Source organism: Taurulus bubalis, assembly GCF_910589615.1.
Source record: "Taurulus bubalis genome assembly, chromosome: 11".
Taxonomy (NCBI): domain Eukaryota; kingdom Metazoa; phylum Chordata; class Actinopteri; order Perciformes; family Cottidae; genus Taurulus; species Taurulus bubalis.
The window spans coordinates 11,172,314-11,195,518 of NC_136599.1; the positions used below are offsets into that span (position 1 = coordinate 11,172,314).

The following is a 23,205-nucleotide window of genomic DNA, read 5'->3' on the forward strand; positions in this document are numbered from 1 at the left end:
GAATGAGAAGAATAACGTGAGACTTCCGGTGACAACTTTCAAAATACTTTCCATTCTGGCGAAGAAATTGTTATTTCTTTGAATTAATGGAAAAATAACGAATATGCAGAAGCTGTAGGCGGAATTAAGATGACAGTGTCAGTATGCTGTGGCTGGGATGTAATGCCCTGCATCTCTGTCACCAAGGCAGCATTAAAAACGTGTTTTTAATTAACACTATCGTTATTTTTGCTCAATCAGCTTCATGACAAGACATGAACAGAAGTGATTCTTATTTGAACAATTTATTTATCATTTGAAAACCACGGTGTTCATCCATTGATAGAATACAGGCCACTTATACCTGGACATGTGCATGACGACATATGGTGTATTGAAATGTTTTCAGTATGTCATTGAAGGTTTTTTGGAAATTAAGGCACTGCAGCATTGCTCCTTCTTCTAATTAATATACGTACGTGTATTATTGTGTTATTGCATACACTACACGATTAGGTAGGCTATATTATTGTAGTTTTACACTATGATTAGTTTCTCTAATCATTATATCAATGCAATTCAAATATTGCACTTTTCAATCATAGCATCAAAATATAAATACTCACGTGTAAAAGTGGCTGTTAAATATTTTGTAAATAATAGGAATACTGGAACAGCTTCTGTCGCCCATGGCTCCCAAACCTCCTGTCTCAGCAGCCAATCAATAGTTTTTATCAGATTGGAAATCTGAAGAAAAAAAGATAGATGACTGAACGAGTCACCCGTGCACAGAGAGAGAGAGAGAGAGAGAGAGAGAGAGAGAGAGAGAGAAAGAGAGAGATAGAGAGAGAGAGAGAGAGAGAGAGAGAGAGAGAGAGAGAGAGAGAGAGAGAGAGAGAGAGAGAGAGAGAGAGAGAGAGAGAGAAACCACCAGCCCAGCGAGGACAAACTTGCAAGAAGCAGAGCATGCAGAAAAAGCTCTGCAAGACAACAGTGCAGCTGCTCGACGAGGTTTGAAGCCACAGCGGAAGCAGAGCTTGTTGCGGATTACAATGATTGCCACAACTCAACAAAACATGACCACGGAGCCGGTATGTGTGCTTTTTTAAATTTGGTATCTATCCCTACTTAGTTTTTCCTCAGATTTAGACCAGTGTGCGTGCGTGCGTGCGTGCGTGCGTGCATGCGTGCGCGTGTATATGTGTGTAATTTCTGATGTGCAGTGGGGAATTCCTCATATAATACGATGACTATCAATTAGTGTTTTAGTCATTTCGCCCACTCAGACTTTTCCGTCAATATTCATCTCCTGGACAGCCTTGACTGTGCACTGCGGTGCAGGCTGGTGTGTTAACTCGACGTCCACAGCCTCGCACTCTTATTGTCCCTCTGTCCCGTGGAGACTTTTATACCATGATATCTGCATCAGCATCCCCCCCAGTATAATAATCACAGATAATGATTTGTCCCAGTAGAAAAATGTCCCCTCCAGTCTGGACGTGCACAGTGACAACGAGGCTCAAACCTGCAGCCTGCACTGTATGATTGATTATCCCTCTGCTGTGTAGGTGTATTGTCATTGAACAAAGATTATGAGCCAATACATCCACTGTTTGTGTTTTTACTCACACTATTAGCCCTCATCGACTATGCCAAATGCTGGCTTTAATGAAATATCTATAATGTAAATTATTCTTTAACACAGCTCTCCCATTCAATTGTAAATAACATGCACACCTGCTCCTTTGTGACTTTTCCTTGACAGTTCATCTCTGTCACTGATCAACATCACACTTTGTTTTTAATTGGATTTGCATGATGTATGTAGCTCCTCTAACATGTAGTGTTTCCCTCTTTGAATCAAACTTTCCAGTTATTGTCCAAAAATGTGACTCTTGTGTTGCTGTTTCTTGACAGTGCTGAGCAACAATTGAATACCTTACTAAGTGAGCTCTCTTAAATAACAAATCTCAACAAACTGTCATCCTTCCTGGGAAAGATTTTCAATCATGAGCTGATTAGTGCAGAGCTGCCCTGGGGAAAGCGTGTGAGAGACTATGGAGCAGTTAAATGATGTCTAATTGGTATGCAATATGAGCATAGTAATGTTTGACATGAAGTGTCGCACTAACCTTTAGTTTATTCTACTCGTGGTGAAGGGTCTGTGTGATAATACTGCAGCATTATTGTCTCCTTGAAAGGGGGCCACACAAGGCTGCGGGGATTATAAACAATCCATTACCTGCAAATGTCGCAACATTTCATGTCACGGTCTCTAACCAATCTTTACACTATGAAGCATTTAATGAGGCCACCCTGGGCTACGATTGTCGGTCTCCATTTAGGAGAAGATGCAATGATTTATGGCATGATTTGTGTTGCTACTTGTGTCATACATCTGTGTGTCACAGTATTAGACGTTCCATAATACAGTAGGAGGAAAGAGCGTTAACATAAATGACTTGTGTCACCACCCTCTGTCAAATATGAAAGCCACATCAGAAATGCCATGACAGGAATACATAATGCACTGGTTCAGTTAATCCCTGGCATGAAGAAAGACATTTGTTCTAAACATTGAATTAGTTGTTTTTCAAAGTCAATATAGTTTTAACATTCATCTTCAGCACTGATGATGTGATAATACGACCAAGTGTATTATCTGTGTGTATAATGAGCATATTATAAACCTATTCATTACTGTTAGAGTATTTATGAAGAGTCTCAGCCGAGTGACAAATGCCATATCGTTCTCATATTTCACTGAAACACTATACATCATGTCAACTGCAACTCTCCCACATGGATTTGACTGATGCTGCTGGTTTATTAAAGGCAGGAACTTAGTCACAGAGTGGCTGGACATACTGAGGAAAAGCTCCCTCATACATACTCATACCCTTTTGTACAGTCATTTGCTTATGCATGATGGGGAGCATAAAAAGAGGAACACAGCGCGGCCTTGCAGCGCCAGAGGCTAAAGCAGCAGGTCTTTCATTTCACAAAGGCGTATGCTGCATTGTCTGGTAATGGCCTCGAGGGCAAATAAATCTGCCCAGTTAGTCTCATATGGTGTCTATACCACCCACTTTTTTATTTATTTTTAACAAACACAAAGGGAGACATGGCACAGTGAGTGGGAGCACAGAAATGTGTCTGGATGTGATGAAAGATATCCTAGATATGAATCGATATTGAGCTGTAGTATCTCATTACTACAGCAGATTGGTTACAATTTATCCCAACCACACGAAAGTTACAGCCTGCTCTAATGACGACCTTTATTTTAAATGAGGCACTGAGCGATATTGACATAGTAATACATACGTATGGTACTTGCTAATCTACAGCCTTCCCTTGTGAGCGATTACAGTGTATCGTTAAAGTAAGGAGCGTATAGTTTATATTGAGGTGTCTGCCAATAGATCTCCCCCTTTTTTATTGTGGTGGATATGCCATTGTTGCAGCTGCCAAAGTCATGTAAGTATTACACATATTTGCCTGATGTTAAAGGGAGCTTTAGAGGTATGCAAATCCAAAACCAGAAGCCCCAAAGAGCCTGCAATGGTTCCCTCGTTCCTCTGCTTATGATTTATTGTCGGATTCTTCATGCCTCAAAGACACCGAAGATGGAGTTAGGAGGTCTCCAGAGTCTAATTTATGAATTCTCAGCACTGCCTTGATTCTGCGCAGCCTAGTTGTGTTGCTCGATGTGCAGATTGAGAAATTGTGTTTAGTGTGGATTGCTTTTTTTCCTCAATCAATACAGTTGGAATTGTTTGATTTTGTGTGCAGTGCTCCGCGAAGAATAAGCCAGTTATCTTGCCAGTAATCTGTTTGTGTGCAGTTTAATTTACGCTTCCAGTCCGATCATTGTGATTCTTAAGTTGAAATGATAGAAATGTCAGAATTGGTCTGCGTCTTCCACATGGAGGTGTCATACCTGGCAAGAAACAGTGTTTAACAGAGCGGGTCTTCCTAGAAGTCTCCTCTATGGCTGTATTACCACTATTCATTATTTCCCTCTGGACCGTGCACCACCGTCCATCTTATCGATTCGCTCATTTGGTTGAGTTCAAATCCCCTTGCTCCACTGGCAAACAGAAGAGCTTTCTCTTCTCTCATGCAGTTCTGTATGGTTTGCCAAAAAAATCCTCTCAAGGGGATTCCTTCAGAAGAGTTATCTGTAAACATTACCTTTTGATTTGTATTTTCACACTCTTTGGTGTTTGGCTGACACCTCAGCGAGGCTTTTTCTCCAACTCCTGAGGGGTTTCAGAGGCTGAATAAATTAGATGCCTCACTTAGATTCATATTTGATCTTGCTCCGAAGAAAACCCGATTGACAGAAGCCTGCCCTTCACACAGCCCAGCTCGTCATCTGTTCCCCTGTGCCTGCAATTTGTGCTGCACTAGATTCCCTCATGCATTGGGATCAGCGACCAGTCAGCACTGGCAGCTTCGACAATGTTCACTTTGGGAATTCTGCTCGGTACATCTCTACCGCATTTGCAAGTGTGACAAAACTCCTCATTTTCCCAAACGTGGGATTCTCCCAGGTCTGTTACAACGACGATGTGACCTTAATTGGAAGTACGGTCTAATGTCTCGGCTCAGGGGAATGATAGGAGGGTAACCCATTAGGATGATGTTTCCGCTCTCACGTTGCTCACAGTAATTAGATGGAGGACTTGGGATTGAAAATACTGTGTGCTGGGATCAGTCAAGTGGAGGAATTTAATTTAAAATGTTCCTTTCTACTATGAGATCCTGGAATATAATTATTTATATGTTTTGTGGAACAAAGAGACTTAGACATTGCTATTCATGGTTTTAGCAATTTTACACAACATACACCCAGTTTGTAAGAAGACATTCAGCTCTCAATTTTCCAAATTTCTAACCGTTCACTCAAACAGAAAGTGCTGAAGATACAGTATGAGTCAGAGTTGACTGCTCCCAAAGCCTTCATATACTGCTGTAGGTTTCTTTATCTGATGGGAGGATAATGGTGGAGAGATTGTGTGCTGAGATCGCAGTAGAATGAGACAAAACCAATTGTTAGAAAGACCAGTATGGATACACGGGCCCTGAAGGTTCAACCCTTACTTAAAAGTTGTTCCTGCATGTGTAACTGGTAGTGGTTTTAATTTGAATATGTTATAATACTGCAGCCAAGAAGATATATTAAAGATGAGACCTTGGCAGGAGTTCTGTGCTGGCAACCGCTTGCGATAGAACAGACCTTGTTTGTCTTCCATTCATCTTGGGTATAAAATAAAACTGCTCTTTGCCTTTTTGTTTCAATCATCTAAGTGTGTGACAGTTTATTTCTTGGTTTCATGCCTTAGCTTTTGATTTTTTACAGAGAGAGAGACAAATTCTCAAAAGTGTTTTAAAAAAACACATTGTGAATGGAGGATTTTTATCTGAACAAATAAATGGCAAACAGGCATAGAGACAATGGAGAAACCTTGCCGCTTCTGGTTCAACTGCATTGACCTTTACTCATCAGCCCCGGCTGAATTCACCATGTTTCAGTTTTCTGAAATGGATTTTTAAGACATTTTGACTCCATTTATGTGAGCGCATTCTCAGTTTTCAGCACTTTAAAACACTATGTGCCAGCAGCTTTAAGTCAGGTGGTCAATGGGGGTAAACGAGTGTATGTTTGTGGAGAGGATTTGTTAGGTGAGTCAGGGACAGCTGGTGTCACGCAGGGAGCACGAAGGAGCATCCATCTGTTGACCAGCAGGCCAAGATGCCTTCCTTCAGCTGCCCTCCTCCCTAATGCCTGGAGGAAGGTGATCTGGACAGGCAAGGCTGTGAGGGTTACGTCAAAAGGTGGAGCAGCCATAATGAGGACTGGAATTTGTAGCTGCTGTGTGATTGAACCCTCAGACTCCAGCGTCTATGTGGCTCTAGCAGTGCCAGCCACTCGTTATGAGGGAGTGAAGTGCAGCTTGGGAACAGCATGCCATTGTGTTTAATGGTAACTGATACAGATGCTGGCTTCTCATCAGCTCTCCCTGATCACATTTGCAGGATATACACAGATTTGAAGAATCATTTTCTCTCTTTATAACTGAAGCTTTGTCTATATTTTATTGTATAGTTATATAGTCCCATCTACTTCTTCCTCATTTTCATTGCCTCGTTAACAACTTCATCCACTGCTGTTGAAGCAGATGAAATAGGTAGCAGCTTTTCCTATAAAAAGCACTCAGGCAACACATATATCATTATAACTTAAACCACGTCACTCTTTTCTTTTCTTTTTTTGCAAAACCACATGCCCATCAGTCATGTATCAGGTGAAATGAGGCGATGATAAAGACACATTTGCGGCCAAATTTGCTGCTGCAATCAAATTCTGATCCGTCATATTATGCCACAATTTTATACATTTCTCATACGGAAAATGTGTGTAATTCAGCAAAGACTGGTCTCAGTCCCCTCTATGGGGCTTGCTGTATTGATGTGCCTGTCAGGGAGAAATTTCTGTGAGAGCGTGGAGATGAAGCAGCACTTATGTTCTCCTCCACTGCTGTGCTCGCATTCATCCCCGTGTTTGTGTGTGTTCTTTTCATATCAGGACCTGGGGAGTTCAGATGGTCCCCCGCGGAACTGGAAGGGCATAGGAATAGCCATGGTGGTGATCCTGGCTGTTATGTCTCTGGTCATTCTCTCTGTCATCCTCCTCACACCCGGTAAGAAGAGCTGTTTGGAGGAGAAAAGGCAGCAAAGCAGAGATGTGTTGAATTTAGGGAACTAAAGGGTTAGTGGGATATATATATATATATATATATATATATATATATATATATATATATATATATATATATATATATATATATAGTTAGATGAGAAGCGCGACACAATGAACACCTCTACAGCTCTCAAATTAAAATATGATATATTGTTTATTTTATCTGTTTCAAAAAGGAAGTTTTAAAAAGTAAATTCCCACTTTTTTTTGTTCCATACATAGACTGTAATTTGAAAGTAGAGCTGCGTGACATATCAGTTATATTGAGGGCTTATATGTGTCTGCTAATATCTCACCCATTGTATGGTGGTGGTTATTCTATTGACGCGTCTTCCAATGTCATGTAAGTAATAAACACCATTGCCTGGTGTTAAAGGGGGCTTTAGAGGTATGCAGATCCACAACCACAATCCCCAAACAGCCTGCAATGGACCAGAGGTTTCATATTTGTTATTGTTGGACAGAACCAGGCTAGCTGCTTCCAGTCTTTATGACGAGCAAAGATAGCTAGCTGCTGGCTGTAGCCTTATATTTAATGCACAATTAAACTTGTGAGAGTGGTATCCATCTTGTGATCTAACTCTCCAGTTAGTAGCTAGGAAGCGAATAGGCATATATCCCAAAAAGTCGAACTTGCGGTTACGTAGGCAAGCATTTTACAAATGTTTCAAATGTTTAATGACATTAAAGAAGCATTAAACGACATTTATAGCATTCATATTGCAGCAAACAACTATTTGATATGTAAAGATATGGTGGAGTAATTTCTACCTGGAGTAGAAAAGGAAGTTGCCCTCCCTCTGTGTGTGCGTTGTTATCCAAGCAACCATGTTGCAAGTCTTTGAGAGGCTTGAATAGAAATGCTCCCAATCTCGTCTCTTTAAAAATGAAAGAAAAAATAGGAGTGCCTTGGGAAGTGACCTTTGTTGCATGTCTTTCAATCGTTCAAATAAAGTCAATGTGGAAAAAAGACCAAACCGAAGCAGATATTTAGACCAGGCTCAAACACAATCAGGCTTTGCTTCACTATAAACATGACATTCTGTTTGATGAACTAATTAACTCTTGTCTGTTTGTCTCTGAAGATGAATCTCACTTATTACTCCGTTCCCATCTCACAATGGAGGATCTAGAGAGTGAAGAGTTGAAAGTTCATGACCCCTGTGTGGCATGGTTGAACGGTAAGGTCTCGTAAATTACTCCTGACTGACAAAGTGCTCATGCTGGTTTAATCCCACTTTATCGATCTCACCTGAAACTGAGCTACTGTTTTGCAGACCTAGCAGCTGTTTCTGCCTCTGTGGATTTAAGCCATCACTGTAATAACACAGGATCCTCTTCCCTGAACTGTCTTAACCCTGTCAGAAAATGAAGTGGCTCTCGGCACTAGAGAAGGACACGTCCTGTCGTTTAGCCTCAACAGCAACCTCACCTCGACTCTGGTGGACAACAGCTCCCTGGTGAGTTACAGCAACACAGCTTTTGAGGACAGTGGACAGCTTTCAGTATTGATTGGCTTGTATCCTCAGACAGCTGGACAAATCGACTGGCCAATAAGCGCTTCCAGATCGAGAGAGAGAGAAGTGCCACTTTTCCACATCCCACACTTAAGACAAATAAAGAATTGGCAGAGTGACAGTATCAGCTCATTTCTCCCCAAATATGGCTGCTCTGTGAGCCCTCTCAACATGTGGCTTCAAAGAGAATTTCCCAAGCAAGGGCATCATTTTGAACACCGCCTCTGCGCGACACTGACAGATTTATATGGGTCATCGCCGAGGAGCTTAAAGCAGGGTTGTGTTGTCAGGTTGAGAACAAGTCTCTCCTCGGCGCTATGATATGATTTGATATCTCTGCTGCTCTTACTAATTCCAGAAAAATAAATATTCCTGTATAAGTACCAAGATGCATATGGAATTTCCCAAAATAAATGAATGGCTGACACAATTTTAGCTACATAGTGTCAAACATAGACATTAGAATTTAAGCACAATAGAACCGACCTGAAAAGTTTCTCAAGGTTCAACCGGGAATCCAAAAAGACCCCAATTTATAAGCCAGGAAACCTGAGTGCTGTTGTAAAATGTCTAACTGTGAAGAAAAATATCTTCATTGTTCGTTTCCAGGGAAATTGTGGATTACGTATCACAATTAAGTTTTAATTAAATGAGTCCCCACAAGTACTTTTGTTGCCTATACTTAATCAGGTATTGTTGCTGCAGGTTTCTTTTATCATTTCAAGCCAAAATATGATATTTGTAACAAAACCAATTAGTTTTGTTGCCTGAACATAAGAAAGGATATCTTTTGCTTTTTGTAATTGTCTTTCCATGTCTAACATTAAAATACAGCTGTAATCCAGGAGAAAATATGTACGTTCTAATACCAATACAACCATACTATTTAGTAGGTCCAAATTTGTCAAATGCAGTATGCCAAAAATACTAGGACATCCTCCTGCAACATTTTGCAGTATTTTAGCGAGCATGCTGTTCCGGCTATTCTGACCCATAATCCTCTGCGCAGTGGATATGAGCAAGCAGGTCTAAATCTGAACCTGTGAACATTTACCTCTAAATGTAATTGAGAAAGCAGTTTAGCTGTAAGGGAATATCATTTTGCAGGAGACAGGGTTGTCTCCCCAGGAAAACAAATGAAAGTTGCTGATAATGTATTGTCTAATCTTTCAACAGGACCTGACAGCTACTAAATTTCAAGTGTCTGCTGACAAGACGTCTGTCCTCTTGGCGTATAACATTCGACCGGTAAGTTTTCTCCGAATGCCAAGTTGACTCAGAGTTATTCCAGAATAAGCTCCGTCAACCTCTTTACCTTCAGAAGACATCTAGGGTCATACATTATCCTCCTAATATCAAAGGCTGTTACCGCTCACACGGCTCAACGTGTCTGGCAGCCCACCCACCGGTTGCTGCAAAATAACTCTGAATTGCATCCTAAGCCCGTGTGTGTGTGTGTGCACGTGCGTGCGTGTTGGTTCTGCGTGTGTGCACGTGCGTGCGTGTTGGTTCTGCTACTGCGGCACTCGTAAGCTCCATAACACCCCCCGCCACATGACAGGGATAACATATGGGTAGTTAGTTAAATATTTAAACTGGTTGATGGCGGAAGGTGCAGGGGGTTGAGGAAAGCTTAGAGTGAGTGATCCATGTGATAGCGGGGGAGGAATGTGGGAAGGGGATATCAAGGAGATTGAGGGGTAAAGTTGGAGCTGCAGTAATGAAATCGCCCCGCTAGTTCAGTGGGGAATTTTAATGAGAAGCTGACAAGAATCCCAATCGCAGGTGGTTTTGGGTCGACACAAAACAGATATTTTTGCTCCCTTTACTTTAACACCACATAACTCAGCTCCTCCTGCCGCCCCACACTGCAAATACCCGCACCATTAATAAATAGCTGGGTCTTTCCTCAAAGGACATGCAAGTTGTGTTATTTGCAAGTAATCACCGACAGAGGGGAACAGAATTGGGATGAAATTAAATCCCTCAGCACATTTCCCTCCATTTTTATTAAAAACCAGAAATCAGTTTTTGCGGCTCTCTCTCACTCTCATTTGTTTAGTTACTTCTTTTCTGGAGGGGTGAATGATCATGGAAACACAGTGTATCCATTCTAACTGCATTATTCAGTGATTAACATACATTCAATCACTTTTCAGATATCTCTGGAGAGAAAGGGCTCAGATCTTTGTCCAATCTGTGGATTGCTTTAGATTTATTCTATTAGCATACTTTCTTTAATGTCAGCAGGAATTATCTACTCTCATCTGTATGCTCAGTGCGTATTCACACTGGAGGAAATCCGAGACAGTGGGCACGCCACCTGGAGTCATTTAGAAATGGATATGTTTGCGTTAGCATGGTTGGCATTTAGTGTGCATGGAGGCTATTCCTCTATTCTACTCATCTTTCCAGCTCCATCCTTCTCTCTTCGCTCCTTCTTCCTCACTCTCTGACACTTTTCTTCTGTCCATCTCTGGAGGGGATTTGTGCTGACTGAAGCAGTTTGCGCCAGGCACCAGCTTTGCTGTTCGAAAGAGGAGCGGCACGTTGCTGAGAGTGGCAGAGAACGAGAGAGAAAAACAGAGAGAGCGGTGGGGGAAGCCACAGAAAAATAGGATATGCACCATTTCCCCTCAAATACACTGCCCAGTTTAAATCAATCAGAATGGTTATCAAAGAAAGACAAAGATGCTAAAAGGAGAAAGCTGCAGCGGTGAGAAATGCATGAGCAGGCTCTGGGTAAAGTTAAAAGGCTTCTCTGGGTTTTGTGTTAGCTCTGGATGCTTTAGGGAGGGCTTTGTGCCTGGTGGGTGAAAATAAATGGATTCTGATAAGAGGGTGTACATAGAAGTGAATTGGGGATTTGGCCACATAGGAACGACAGCAAGCAGATTTCCTGTACACAGGAAAATGTCTTTCCTCAAAGCCTGTTTGAATTTAATGGGTTTGTGTGTAAGAAAGAGAAGTCCCACATATTTTTTATAAAAGAGGGATGCAAGATCAATCTCGGATTGTTGAGCGGAGGCAAACGGACCAGCACCTGCCAAGACAGTGCAGTTTAGGGACAAATAAGATGCCAACAGAGTCGTGTCTACACTCTGCAGCAAACGCTGATGGGTGCTGGTATCAAAGGCAGCGCATAATGGGGCTGCTAAGAAACGCTTGGGAAGGGAAGGTTGCTATTGGGTATATTATTGTGTATCATGCAGGGTACAATATATATTATAGCTGTGCTCCTGTTACATGTGCTGTAATACATTTCCTTTAACTCGGTATTAACAAGCTAATTTATGAGTGTTTAATCTGTGTTGTATGCACCCACCCCCATTTTGTAGACATGGATTGGGTGGTAAAGTGTGTGTGTGGGGGCAGAGCAATCTGGAGGATTTATTATATGTTACAGGCAGCCACATTAGAATCCACTCTTCCTCTCCAAGACAGATGCTCTCACTGTCTCTCTGTTTATCACACTGACACACACAAACGCACAATAAAGTAAAGCCTCTGTCACCAGCCCCATGATGTTAAATCATGAGCAGAATCTCTGGGTTCATTTACAAATCATGAACAGCTGATTGAACATGTTGCACATGGCGATGCCGCCCCCCGTGGTCTCGAAGAGTGATACTCCCTGTCAGGACCAAGATTAGTCCTTGTCTCTGCATCCTTTCCTCCCTTCCTCCCTCCCTCCCTTTTTTCCCGTAGTGTTCGACCAAGTCATCCTCTTCTTCTTCGTGTCATTGCAGTTATTTTTGGTTGTAATTGAAACAGCTGTACGCCCTGTGCCCATCATGCTCAGACTTTACGTCGCAATCAGATTTCAATTTCTTTAGATAGCCTTTAGAATTCCTTTCTTTCTTTATCGCTGTGTCTTTCCATCCATGCATTTTCTAGCAACAGACAAACAACACAGGGGAAAAATCCAATTTCACAGCTAAGTGTGCTGTATAGAGAATGTGACATTTAATTTCTTTGGGGACTAGTTATTTGGAAGGGTCAGGCTTTGAGAGCCCAGTGGGCAAATAGCCTGTTCCCAACCCTTTGCCTTAGAGGAAAAAAATTAATAATACAAATCAATATATTACCGAGAATTCATCAGGTAATGCTGTCGTCAATTGCAGTTAACAAACACACCCACACACACACGTGCACACACACACACACACACACACACACACACACACACACACTCACACACATTGATTCTGGAACTTTAGTCTTTTTCAGCGTGTTAATTGAATTATTCATCGAGCTGCTGATGCCTGTGTCGGGGTTGCCAGCTACCATAGATCTCAGTGGGAAAGATATTAGCTGTAACGATGCTATTTAATAAGAATGTCTGTCTTAGTTTCTCTCTTAAATGGGAACCCCACCCACATAAATAATTCCTATATATTATTCCGCTGTGTTTTCTATCAATATTTGTGAACATAGAGCTACTCTATCAAAGCCAGAAACCAGAGAAGTAAGTTTTAAACTGGTTATGTCACTGAGTGTTAAGTCTGTGGCTGCTCCAAAGACACTGAATGGGAGATTTTGTGGACCCACAGAATGATTGTTTTGTTTTTTCCTCCCAAATAAGCTGTGTTTAATTGTAGTGTTGCAGTTCTCAATATATAGTAAAACAAATATAAACATAGTTAAAACATAGTTAATGCAAACCATAATAAAAAATGTATAGCTGTCAAAAAATGCTTTCCTGAATAAAAAGGTGTTTAGGCCAGTCTTAAAAGAGTTCCGTGGCTGTGTGGCATAAATGGCATAATAGGTTGATATATTGTAAATTGTACATTTTTTTCATTATGCCTTTACGTTTCCTGCACTATCTTTCACGCTTGCTATCTTGCTTAATTGTTAACCTTGGTAATCATGCACCACTTACAGATACTTTGCTTCTACTGCTTATTTTAGGTGAAATGATAGCATTACATTGTTATTAAACTACTATTAATACAATAATTTAAGGTTTCTACATTTTATAGCATAATATTGCTGCCCTTTAAAAAAGCAATAAGTCACAAGAAACAAACATATCTTCCTGTTGCTTATTGTTTAATTGTAAGGTGGGCCTCGGCAGGGCCCTCCCTAACCTTTGTTTCATTTGTATTTCACATTATTTTTACGCATGTGTGAGCACTAAAATACATGTGTGTTGTCATCTAAGTGTGGCACACCTGTGTGCATGATATCCTCTACCTTTTTCAGGTGTTCTCTCAGTCCTTCACAGCCTCCTATGCTATCTACAATGTGGCTAATGGGTAGGTGCAATCATGAATGCTAATGCATGGGCTGCACTGGGCATGAGCGTCACCAATGCAAGCAGACCTGCGGATTGAAAAACTTCCCCCAGAGTGTGTCTCATCGAATCAGAGCCTCATGTTTCCGTCAGACATGCATTCATTCTTGAGTGGTCTTTCCAGGTTCCATAAGGTTTGCACTGTACTTCAGATTTCACTGCCTGAGATTCATAATCAGCATTATATCAGTGGAAAGCTGTGGATGATCCCTGGAGCTTCTGAGGAATGGTTCTGATAAAGGAATTCGGGAGGACCTGCAGTATTGTTCATTGCCTGAGTATGCCTTGGAGAAAAATGTTTGCCTGTCCTTGGGAAGAAAAAAAGTGCAGCTCGGAATATGTAACAAGAAATGTTGCACTCTTGCATGTACCAACTCCATTCTCTGTTTTGTTTTTCCCTGTCTGCATCTTGCTCCTTTGTCCTCACAGTGCAGTGTCTCTCTCAAGCAAAGCTCAAGGCCAGGGCATGGATGGACCTGAGAGAGCTGTAAACAGGACACTTGTCCCTAAAAGAGGGCTTATGTAATGATTGTTTGTGTGTGTTCCAGGGATCTGCTGGAGCTTAATCCTCCGGAGAGGGAGAAGGCAGTGCTACAATACGCTTCCTGGGGGCCTCAGGGGAGCCAGCTGGTAAGCCCTCTCTCATTTACCTGATCAATGTGCTGTCTACATCATCTAAATCAGCTACACCTGTCAATATGATAAGGAGATTTTCTCAACCTCAACAATCCATAATAACAAAGTCCTTTGACATCATTTTCATAATTATAACATCAATGGTATCATGTCTCTGTCATTATGAGATGATCTCCATCTCAGGGGTTATTGCAGAGACTGTGTTGCTATAATGGAGTTGTTTTATACTCATAATATCATTCATCTACCTTCCCTGTAATGTAATTGGCTTTTTGCTGCTACGTCTGCAGCATATTAACTGGCAAGTAAAGATGTATTGGCTCTCACTTGTGCTGGCCAATGATTCATTCACTCTTGGACGGCGTCCGACCGGCGCTCGATTCTGGCAGCCATGCGACGAAGCCTTCAACCGTACCATCTTTGATAATGGATTCGCTCTGTCTCTCTGTGCCGCTCATGCCAGGCCTATGTGTTTGACGGAGATATCTACTATAAGCTGAGTGTGACCAGCAAAGCCCTGCGTCTCACCACCACTGACCTGGAGCAGAATGTGGTGAACGGGCTCTCTGACTGGACTTATGAAGGTTGGGTGTATTCCAGCACTTAAACTAAAGAGTGAACAATCTGTAAAACCAAGCTGACAACAGTGATTATGAACAGCAGGTATATGCTTTGAGTCTGATATAACAACATACACTTTCTTTTTAAACAGAGGAAGTGCTTTTGACATATGTTGCCCACTGGTGGTCTATGGACGGGGCCCGGCTGGCGTACCTCACCATCAACAACTCTGCCACACCTGTGATGGAAATACCTCACTTCTTAGGTGGTCTCTACCCTTCCAATGTGCTCTTCCCCTACCCCAAGGTAACAATGTTTTACATTGCCCTACTTCTAACTTGATTTATTACCTCAGTTAACACAAGTTTATGGTCTCAATCACCCGTTTCAAGTTTTCTTCAACACAGTATGACATTCGTTTAGCAGGTTATGGTCCTATTTATTATATGAATCACTTCTGGTTCCAAAAAAACTGGACAGTGAAAAAATCTAAGAGGGCAAAGGCCAAAATGCCAAATTCAAAGCATCAAAACCATATCCACAAACCAATAGGTGATGTCACAGTGAGTGAGTACATCCACTTATTATATACAGTCTATGGGTGTAATATTTGCCATGTTCACAGTATTAGCAACTTAACATAAAGGACAGCTGAGGCTGATGGGAATGTCATGAGTTTTGCAGGTCTTTAAACCAATTATTACAATGTCATGGCAATCCATCCAATAGTGGCTTAAACAAGTCAACCTCAAAGTGGAGCGAGAGAAAGAAAGTCAGGGGAGCAACAAGGTCACAAGGATTCATTCTGTGGGCACCATTGATATCTGTGCCAAATTTAATTGTCAATTTATAAAATAAATTGTCAAGACATTACAGTCTGGAACAAAGGGGCAGAGAATGGTCACTGTCTTTAAGCAATGGCTAAAAGGATTTACCGGCGCGTCCACTTTTTAATTAGTTTATTTGATTGTTTTTTTATATACTTTTTGTTGTGCTCACAGGCTGGCTCAAGTATCCCATCAGTCAGTCTGTTTGTGGTGAATCTGTATGGTCCAGCTCACACTCTGGAGATGATGCCTCCTGACTCTCTCAGGGCCAGGTACAACTTCTTTCTGAATGTAAGACCTAGAGATGCACAGAGACTGACTTAAATTGCTGAATAAGGTATCAGCAACAACAGGCCCATCTGGTATCAGATACCATTATGTTAATGCTGACTTTAGACATCACCTGTCAGATATTATTACTCATGTCTCAATATTTCTCTCCACTGTTTTTTTTTTCATTCCTCTGCACCACTTTGCCCATGTATCATTTTCTGCATCGCCTCTTCAGAGACAGCTACATCTCCATGGTGACTTGGATCAGCAGCACACGCCTCGCGGTTCGCTGGCTGAATCGTGCCCAGAACCAATCAGTGCTTTGCGTGTGCGAGGCCACCACGGGGGCTTGCTCAGAGGTGAGCGGTCATCAGTCGTTCAGCATTAGTAATGCACAAATGGCCTCCGCTGCAGTATACGGCTCTAAAATAATTTTTGCTTCTTTTACACTGTGTTGGGAGCAAGGATTGATTTCCTTAAGCTCTCAAACATCTACTAGCTGGATTCATATTTAAAGTAATTTGCTGCATGAGAAGAATTCTCAGTGATGTAGTGCTGTATTATATTGCTTGTTCCGTTTCGTTAAAATCCTCACAAATTTCAGTTACCCATTGCCAACAGTTTATTATTTCTATATTTAATAATTAATATTATAATAAGCTTTATTTAAACAATGATACTTAGCTTTAGCTTTGTAAACAGTTTGATTAATACATTTCTCTATATTGTGTGATTCTAAATCAAAAGAAGCACAAAATGGCCATGGACATTATGCAAAACAAACGACAGGTATGTATTGTTGTGGCCACATTGCTTCACATTTTATTACACCTGTTCACCACGACTGTCTGTTTCTTTAACCCAATACTTTTCCTCAACAGGATGTGCCATTGTTTTCAGCAGACGGCTCTGTGTTTTATACAATCTTGCCAGCAAAACAGGGTGCTCGAGGAGAGTTTCACCATATCGCTGGTCTTTCAGCCCAGGTCAGTTTTGAGGGCAGTTAACTTTTACTTCCTCATTTCATCCTTGAAAGATTTCTGACAAAATTGGTCGTAAATATTTCAACAGGAGTCACATAAAACACTGTGATCACAGATCTTACAAAGTCTGGTTTTGCTTTTTACATCATGGAAGGAAGTTCATTTCTATTTAGCAATTAATGCATGCCCAGAAGGGCAATTAAAAAGGTTTGATGATTCTTTTTTATTTGTTGCTGCCATTTTGTCATTAGTGGACAGATGTGTAGTAGCATTTGTTACATAGCTGCCGGGTCTCTTGGCAGAGAACAGGTGAGAACCCACATCACTACTCAAAACACACACACAGGTAAAGTCCAAAATCCAAGAGATTTATTCTAAGCAAGCAGGGTCAAAAACCAAGGAAGCAACCAGAACAGGGCAAACTAACCAGGCCGGGAGTAGACAGGAATCTGGATCTGGGAAGCCAAAAACAGGGTACAGTAAACAGGATCAGAACCAAAATGCTGGCTGGAGTGATTAGCTTTCACATGAAAAAATATCTAGTAACTAACTATTGGAAGTGGACCTGTATAAATACGGCTGTTGTATACAGTGAAATGGGAAGCAGGTGAGGAACAGGTCAGGTGGTGGAACTGGCAGAAAAGGGTAACCAGAGGACAGAGGACAGACTCTGCCTAAAATTACAAGGCAGTTAATGACATAGACAACCAGGCAGAATATTGAGCAAATAATATGGAGAGATCTGAGGGGTTGTGACACCGTTGGGCTCATACAAATCATTAGTGGCTTTGCTTCGAATCATACGTTTTCTTTTTTGTGTTACGCTCACTTCAGTTCCATTGTCAAAAAAACTGTCATTAAAATGTTCTGTTCCTGAACTCTCTCTGTAGCCATCAGTGCCTATATTTGGTTTAACTTTATGAACTTTATCTTTGCTCCCCATCCTCTGACACACACTTTCTGTATCGCTGCACCTATCTTTATTCTGCGTATCGGCTGGTTTCCACATTGCTCTTCCTCTCTGTTTCTCTGTGTAACACAGCCTGCCATCCCCTCCGTCCCTCCTCGCTTCCTGACATCAGGGAGCTGGGACGTCACCTCGCTCTGTGCCCTCGACGAGAAGGCTGGAAAAATGTATGTGAGAGTCACAATGTGCGGAGATGGGTTTAATCACCTTTCAGCGCTTTAACAGCTTGCAGCTCCTTACTATGAATAGAATAGTGGGGTTGGAGTAGAATAGTGTCCGTCATTAAAAAGACCATCTCTCGCTGTAAGCTGAGAGCAATTTCAAGATGTGTCAGTGCCTGAAGAGCAACTCCTTTGTTAGGCCAGACACTGAGTGAATGGTCCACATAAGATTGTCTTTTTAAAAATAACTCAAAGTGCAATTTTAACATGTAGCATTGATCTCTGTGGAAAAAAGGTCAAAATAACTGTCTTTAACCTTGATTTTGCTGTGGAAATGCTTTGCCACTGAAGAGACTAAATGATAGCTTACATTTGAAGAGAGCAGGTTATCACTTAAATCTGTCTTTGCCCTGCTTGGGGCAGAAACCCCTCATGAACCGACTGACTGGGGCGTGAGCATCACCGACAATCAAGCAAAGTCAATTGAAGATCTAGTCAGTTGTTTGCCGACCCAAAGCCCACGGGCTGATTCGGCTTTTGCCTCCACACAAGTCTTTCTGTCTCACAGCACTTTACTTGGAGGTGGATAGTTGACATATGATGCGTTGATGCACATTCACTTCACTTTTGATTTGAAGTGGGATTTAACATGCTGAAGTATGTAAATCTGTGTATTCTTGTCATGAATAATTGATATCCAGAATAAGTATGATGACGTTAAGATGCCCAAAGGGGTTCAGTGTTGATATAACTTGTCTGTGGTTTGTTTTTCTCATCATCAGCTATTTCCTGAGTGCAGAGGAATCCAGACAAAGCAGACACCTTTATAGGTAAACATGTTTCCCTCTGAAGCGTCGATAGAGTACAGATTATGTTCAAAGCTATTTAAACGGACAAATTATTGACATTACCCCAAAGATATGTGTTGTTGCTAGAACAGTAGCTATGCTAGCACGTCTTGTTATTAACGTTGAAATAGAGTCTACAGCCAAAACACAGTGGAGCTTTGAGCTAAATGCTAACATCAGCTAGCCAACATGCTCACATGCTGATGTAGCCGGTATAATATTTACCATGTTCATTGTTTTGCGTGTTAGCGTTTGATAATTAGTACTAAACACAACGTATTGCGGATGCTGATGGAATTTCATCAGTTTAGCATTCAGTTAGAAATAAAAGTGTTGCACATATAATACGGTATGACCTAATGGTGGCGCTAGAAGGAAGTTAATTTAATGTCAATCCATTGAATAGTTGATGAGAGATTTTGAAAATGTATCCTCTGGGGACCATGAATGTCTGTACACAACATATGCCAATCCATCTTGTGAGATATTTTTGTGGTAAAGTGGACATTTTTACTTTATGGTGGTGCTAGATGAAAAGTCAGAGGATGAAAGAAATCACAAGGGTTCATCCTCTTGGCATCCTGACATTTAGTTGGACTGAAATTCATCAGTTTAGACCAAAGTAGTTGGCCAACATTGCCTTCAATAAGCATTCAGAAGAGTAAGTGCACATTAATGTGTTGATATGTGAATCGTTATTCTTGTGAGCTGTACATGCTCGAGGCCAAGAGCTCTCTTGACACATTCATAAAAAAAACCCATCCCTCTCAGTGGACTAGGACCATCTGTGCTGACATTTAAGATGCACTTTTCTGTTTCCTCATCCACCCCTCTTCTTTTTATTAGATTACATAGCTTTGGGCTTCAGGAGATGGCACAACAGTTTGCAGGAGGGACTGTGGCTTGTTTAAACTTGGCCTGTAATTAATCTTGTATGAAATGTGTAAGGAGAGGGTCGTTGAGAGACTCGATACAGAGCAATCTGTATAACCGCTTTCATGTTGAGTCTTATTGAACACGCATTTGTTCCTTAAAAGTCAACTGCTTAGTTAGACTCTGGACACTGACACCTTTTCTCAATACCTTGGCAATTAATTGACCCTCTCCTGGCGCTAATCAAACCACGTCAGACTGTCCTATTCCTCTACCGTGTGGTCAATAACCCCTTTTCTCTTGTGTCCAAGTGTGGACCTGGATGGAGTGTTTCAGCGCCGGTGCATCTCCTGTACTCTCATGGATGGATGTCGCTTCTTTAAAGCTGAATTCAGCCCCAATCAAACCCACTTCATCCTCTATTGTCTAGGTAACTGAGAAACACAAAAGCAAGGAGGAGGCTTTCAAGCTTCACGCTGCTCAGACAGTTGGTTTTAGAATTTCTTTCTTTTGAAAAATCCTCCAGGCCCAGGAATACCTAAAGTGACGGTTCACAGTACAAAGGACCCCTCCAGTGAGTGCTACATCTGCTTGTCTGACTCATTTTATAATGACACGCGCACACACAAGGCTTGTCTGCAGTTTCCTGCTACAGCCTGCAGATGAAGCTATATTCAAGCCCACCAGAATGTAGACTATTTAATCCCAGGCTTGTGAACACTGCCCTCTGTCTGTAGCGCTCAGTTAGAGCTGTTTGCATGGAGATCATTTGGCCCACAACCTGGCAGCTTAGTGCGTCTGTTTTGATATTTAGTATTAATTATCTGACACACTGGTGTTTAATCTCCTGTAGGATACGTCGTCTTGGAGGATAACAGCCCTCTATCTAAAGCTCTGGAGGACAAGAGGCTCCCTGAGACTCTGTTCAGGACACTCCCAGCAGACAACCATGGTACAACAAAGGACACAGTGGTTCTATTTGATATGGTTTGATGTTTAGGATATTAGCCACACAAATACAAGCAATCACAGATCACCTTGAGTGCCCTTCTCAGGCAGTCAGACTATATTAAGCACTGGCTGCAAGGGTTTCTCAGCCTGGAAAGGGACACATATAGTCCAACTAATTTTGTAAAATATTTGGTGATTTGGTAATTATTTATTTGAGTCATACCTCTGCTCAAGGGCCAGCGCCAATTATTCTCTTTGTATGATTGTGCATGTTTTGGTCAGATTAATTATTTTTTTTAGAAGTTTGTATGTGCTTCAGAGGTTCAGATGTATGTCAGGCAGAGGCTCTATATGTAACTGCAATCCTCACATGTCTGTGGACAGTTGACCTTATTTTTCTTTTCTTAGATCTACACTTGAAACTATCTCTACCTCAGGGTTACGAGGCCAACCTGCACCCTCTCCTCGTCATTGTGTGAGCATCCCTGTACAAGCGGCAGCTAAGAGTTATTTCATGTCACCTGTTTCGCAACCTATGATCCCTGGACTTTCTTCACTCTTCCACCCCTAGCATCTGTACTTGCTGATCCTGTTTGTCTTGTCGCTCAGGGATGGCGTGCCTGGCAGTCAGTCGGTGACAGAAGAATTTGCCCTTGACTGGCCTCAGGTCCTCTCCGGCACTCACAATGTGGCCCTGGCCTGGGTGGACGGCAGGAGTGGGGTTGGCCGTGGACAAAAGACCACCAGCGTGGATCCGCGCAAGCTTGGCTCAGTTAGAGTCAAAGATTATTTGGGAGTTGTAGAGTAAGTTTAGTTATGCAAACAAAATAAAGCTCTATAATTGACATGTGAGAATATGGCTTGTAAATTGGTTAACTAATAGGATTTAATGATATATCCACAGGCTGTTGATGCAACTGCCTTACATTGACGATCGTCGGATGGTCCTCTATGGCAAGGTTACAGCATTTTTTTATATTTAGAAACTAATTTCTCCTACTGAAGTCATTTAAGCTATTGCATGCTTTGTTTGTTTTAGCACTTTTCGGTTTCTCCTTGCAGGCATTTGGCGGATATTTAACTCTCAAGATGCTAGCTGCAACAGATAAGCTCTTTCAATGCACGGCGGCTGTGGCACCAATAACTGACTTCAGGCTTTATAGTGAGTTGAGATTATGTCATTAACTATTCAAACATTAAGTCCATGGGAATTGTGATGAAAAGGACATAATTCATGTATTTGAGTACAAGTTGTTCCATTTATTTCAGGTGCTGCATTCTCAGAGAGGTATCTAGGCCTTCCAGCTAAGGAGGAGCATGCTTACTCGGTGAGGCTGTGGAAATATTCTCAGTTACAGTTGTTTTTTTTGCCCCAAAACCAATGCAGTCTTGACAGTTTCAACAAAAACTGAACATTTAACAACATATAAATGTGTATGAAGGTGGGGTTTCTTTGTAGGGCTGTTGTTAGACTGCATTAGTTTCAGCTAAGTGTACCTAAAACACTTTTATTGTGATGGCATATCTTTTCAGACTGCCTCATTGCTGGAGGAGGTTAACAAGCTGAAAGATGAGAATTTCCTTATTCTTCATGGAACTGCAGATGGTGAGATTGTGTGACATGTTATGTTTTTCATTCTATTTTCTCACCTTTAATTGCAATGTATGTGTGTATTTGGCCAAAGCGAGGGTACACTTCCAGCACAGCGCGGAGCTCCTGAGCCGACTGGTGAAGGTGGAAGCCAATTACTCCCTGCAGCTGTATCCAGATGAGGGCCACATACTGAGGGAGGCACACAGCATCCAGCACTTCCAGCGGACAGTGGTGAACTACCTCCAATCCTGCTTGAAGCACAGCATCCTCCTAGATCCCGTAGAGGAAGACGAGGAAGAAGATGACTGAGACCAGAGCCCCTTCCCTCCTTCTGGAAGGACTATCTTTGGACTGAATGCCATTTTATGCATTACCTTGGGTCGAATTACCAGGCACACGAGCAGAAGAGTGGGGACCAAGCACATCAGATCACCTCCTATACATTCTGGAAACATTGATGTACTGTATATCTTGTTGCACACAGTTATGTTTGCTGTTATACTGTAAGTTTGAGGCAGTTTGTTTACAAAATTCACTTGATATGGTGTGAATTTGAAGGCTACTGATTCTGCCAAAGGTCTACAAAGATTTAAAAACATGCATGTCATAATGGCTGCATGATGTGGATTAGTTTATATAGCATTGTCTGTGTTTTGCAGATTTACATTTCATCCATCAGGGTTAAAAGTATAAAATATGCCAACAGAAGGGAACACATTGACACAATTGGACTACAAAATAATATTCAGATTTATACAGACCCATTCCTCGAAAAAATGTAAATGTACAATGCATACAAGATGTTTTAATCCTAAACTCTAATATGACATGCAACCTGGCCCTGCTGGTCACTTTCCTGGTCAGACTCTCCACAATCTCTAAAGTAACATTGTACAATCTGAGTTATTTGTATTAGGTCTTTAAATAAAGTTAAATGACTGATATGGATCATTCTTAATGTGCCAAA

At 41.5% G+C, this 23,205-nt stretch overlaps 1 protein-coding gene across 1 annotated transcript; it reads left to right on the top strand.

Annotated features, from left to right (window-relative positions):
- Positions 1–1,031: 1,031 nt before the first annotated feature.
- LOC306744238 (inactive dipeptidyl peptidase 10) lies at positions 1,032–22,547 on the top strand (the record flags this gene model as incomplete). Its single annotated transcript, XM_079226843.1, has 25 exons — positions 1,032–1,070; positions 6,575–6,689; positions 7,834–7,929; positions 8,114–8,208; positions 9,442–9,513; positions 13,474–13,526; positions 14,113–14,194; positions 14,664–14,784; positions 14,913–15,067; positions 15,763–15,860; positions 16,097–16,220; positions 16,609–16,650; positions 16,743–16,847; positions 17,887–17,978; positions 18,755–18,802; positions 20,005–20,123; positions 20,220–20,267; positions 20,547–20,645; positions 21,053–21,119; positions 21,254–21,448; positions 21,549–21,603; positions 21,707–21,806; positions 21,914–21,972; positions 22,178–22,250; positions 22,330–22,547. 25 exons carry the CDS (start codon positions 1,032–1,034, stop codon positions 22,545–22,547), a joined length of 2,370 nt encoding a protein of 789 aa, XP_079082969.1.
- Between the last annotated feature and the right edge of the window lie 658 nt (positions 22,548–23,205).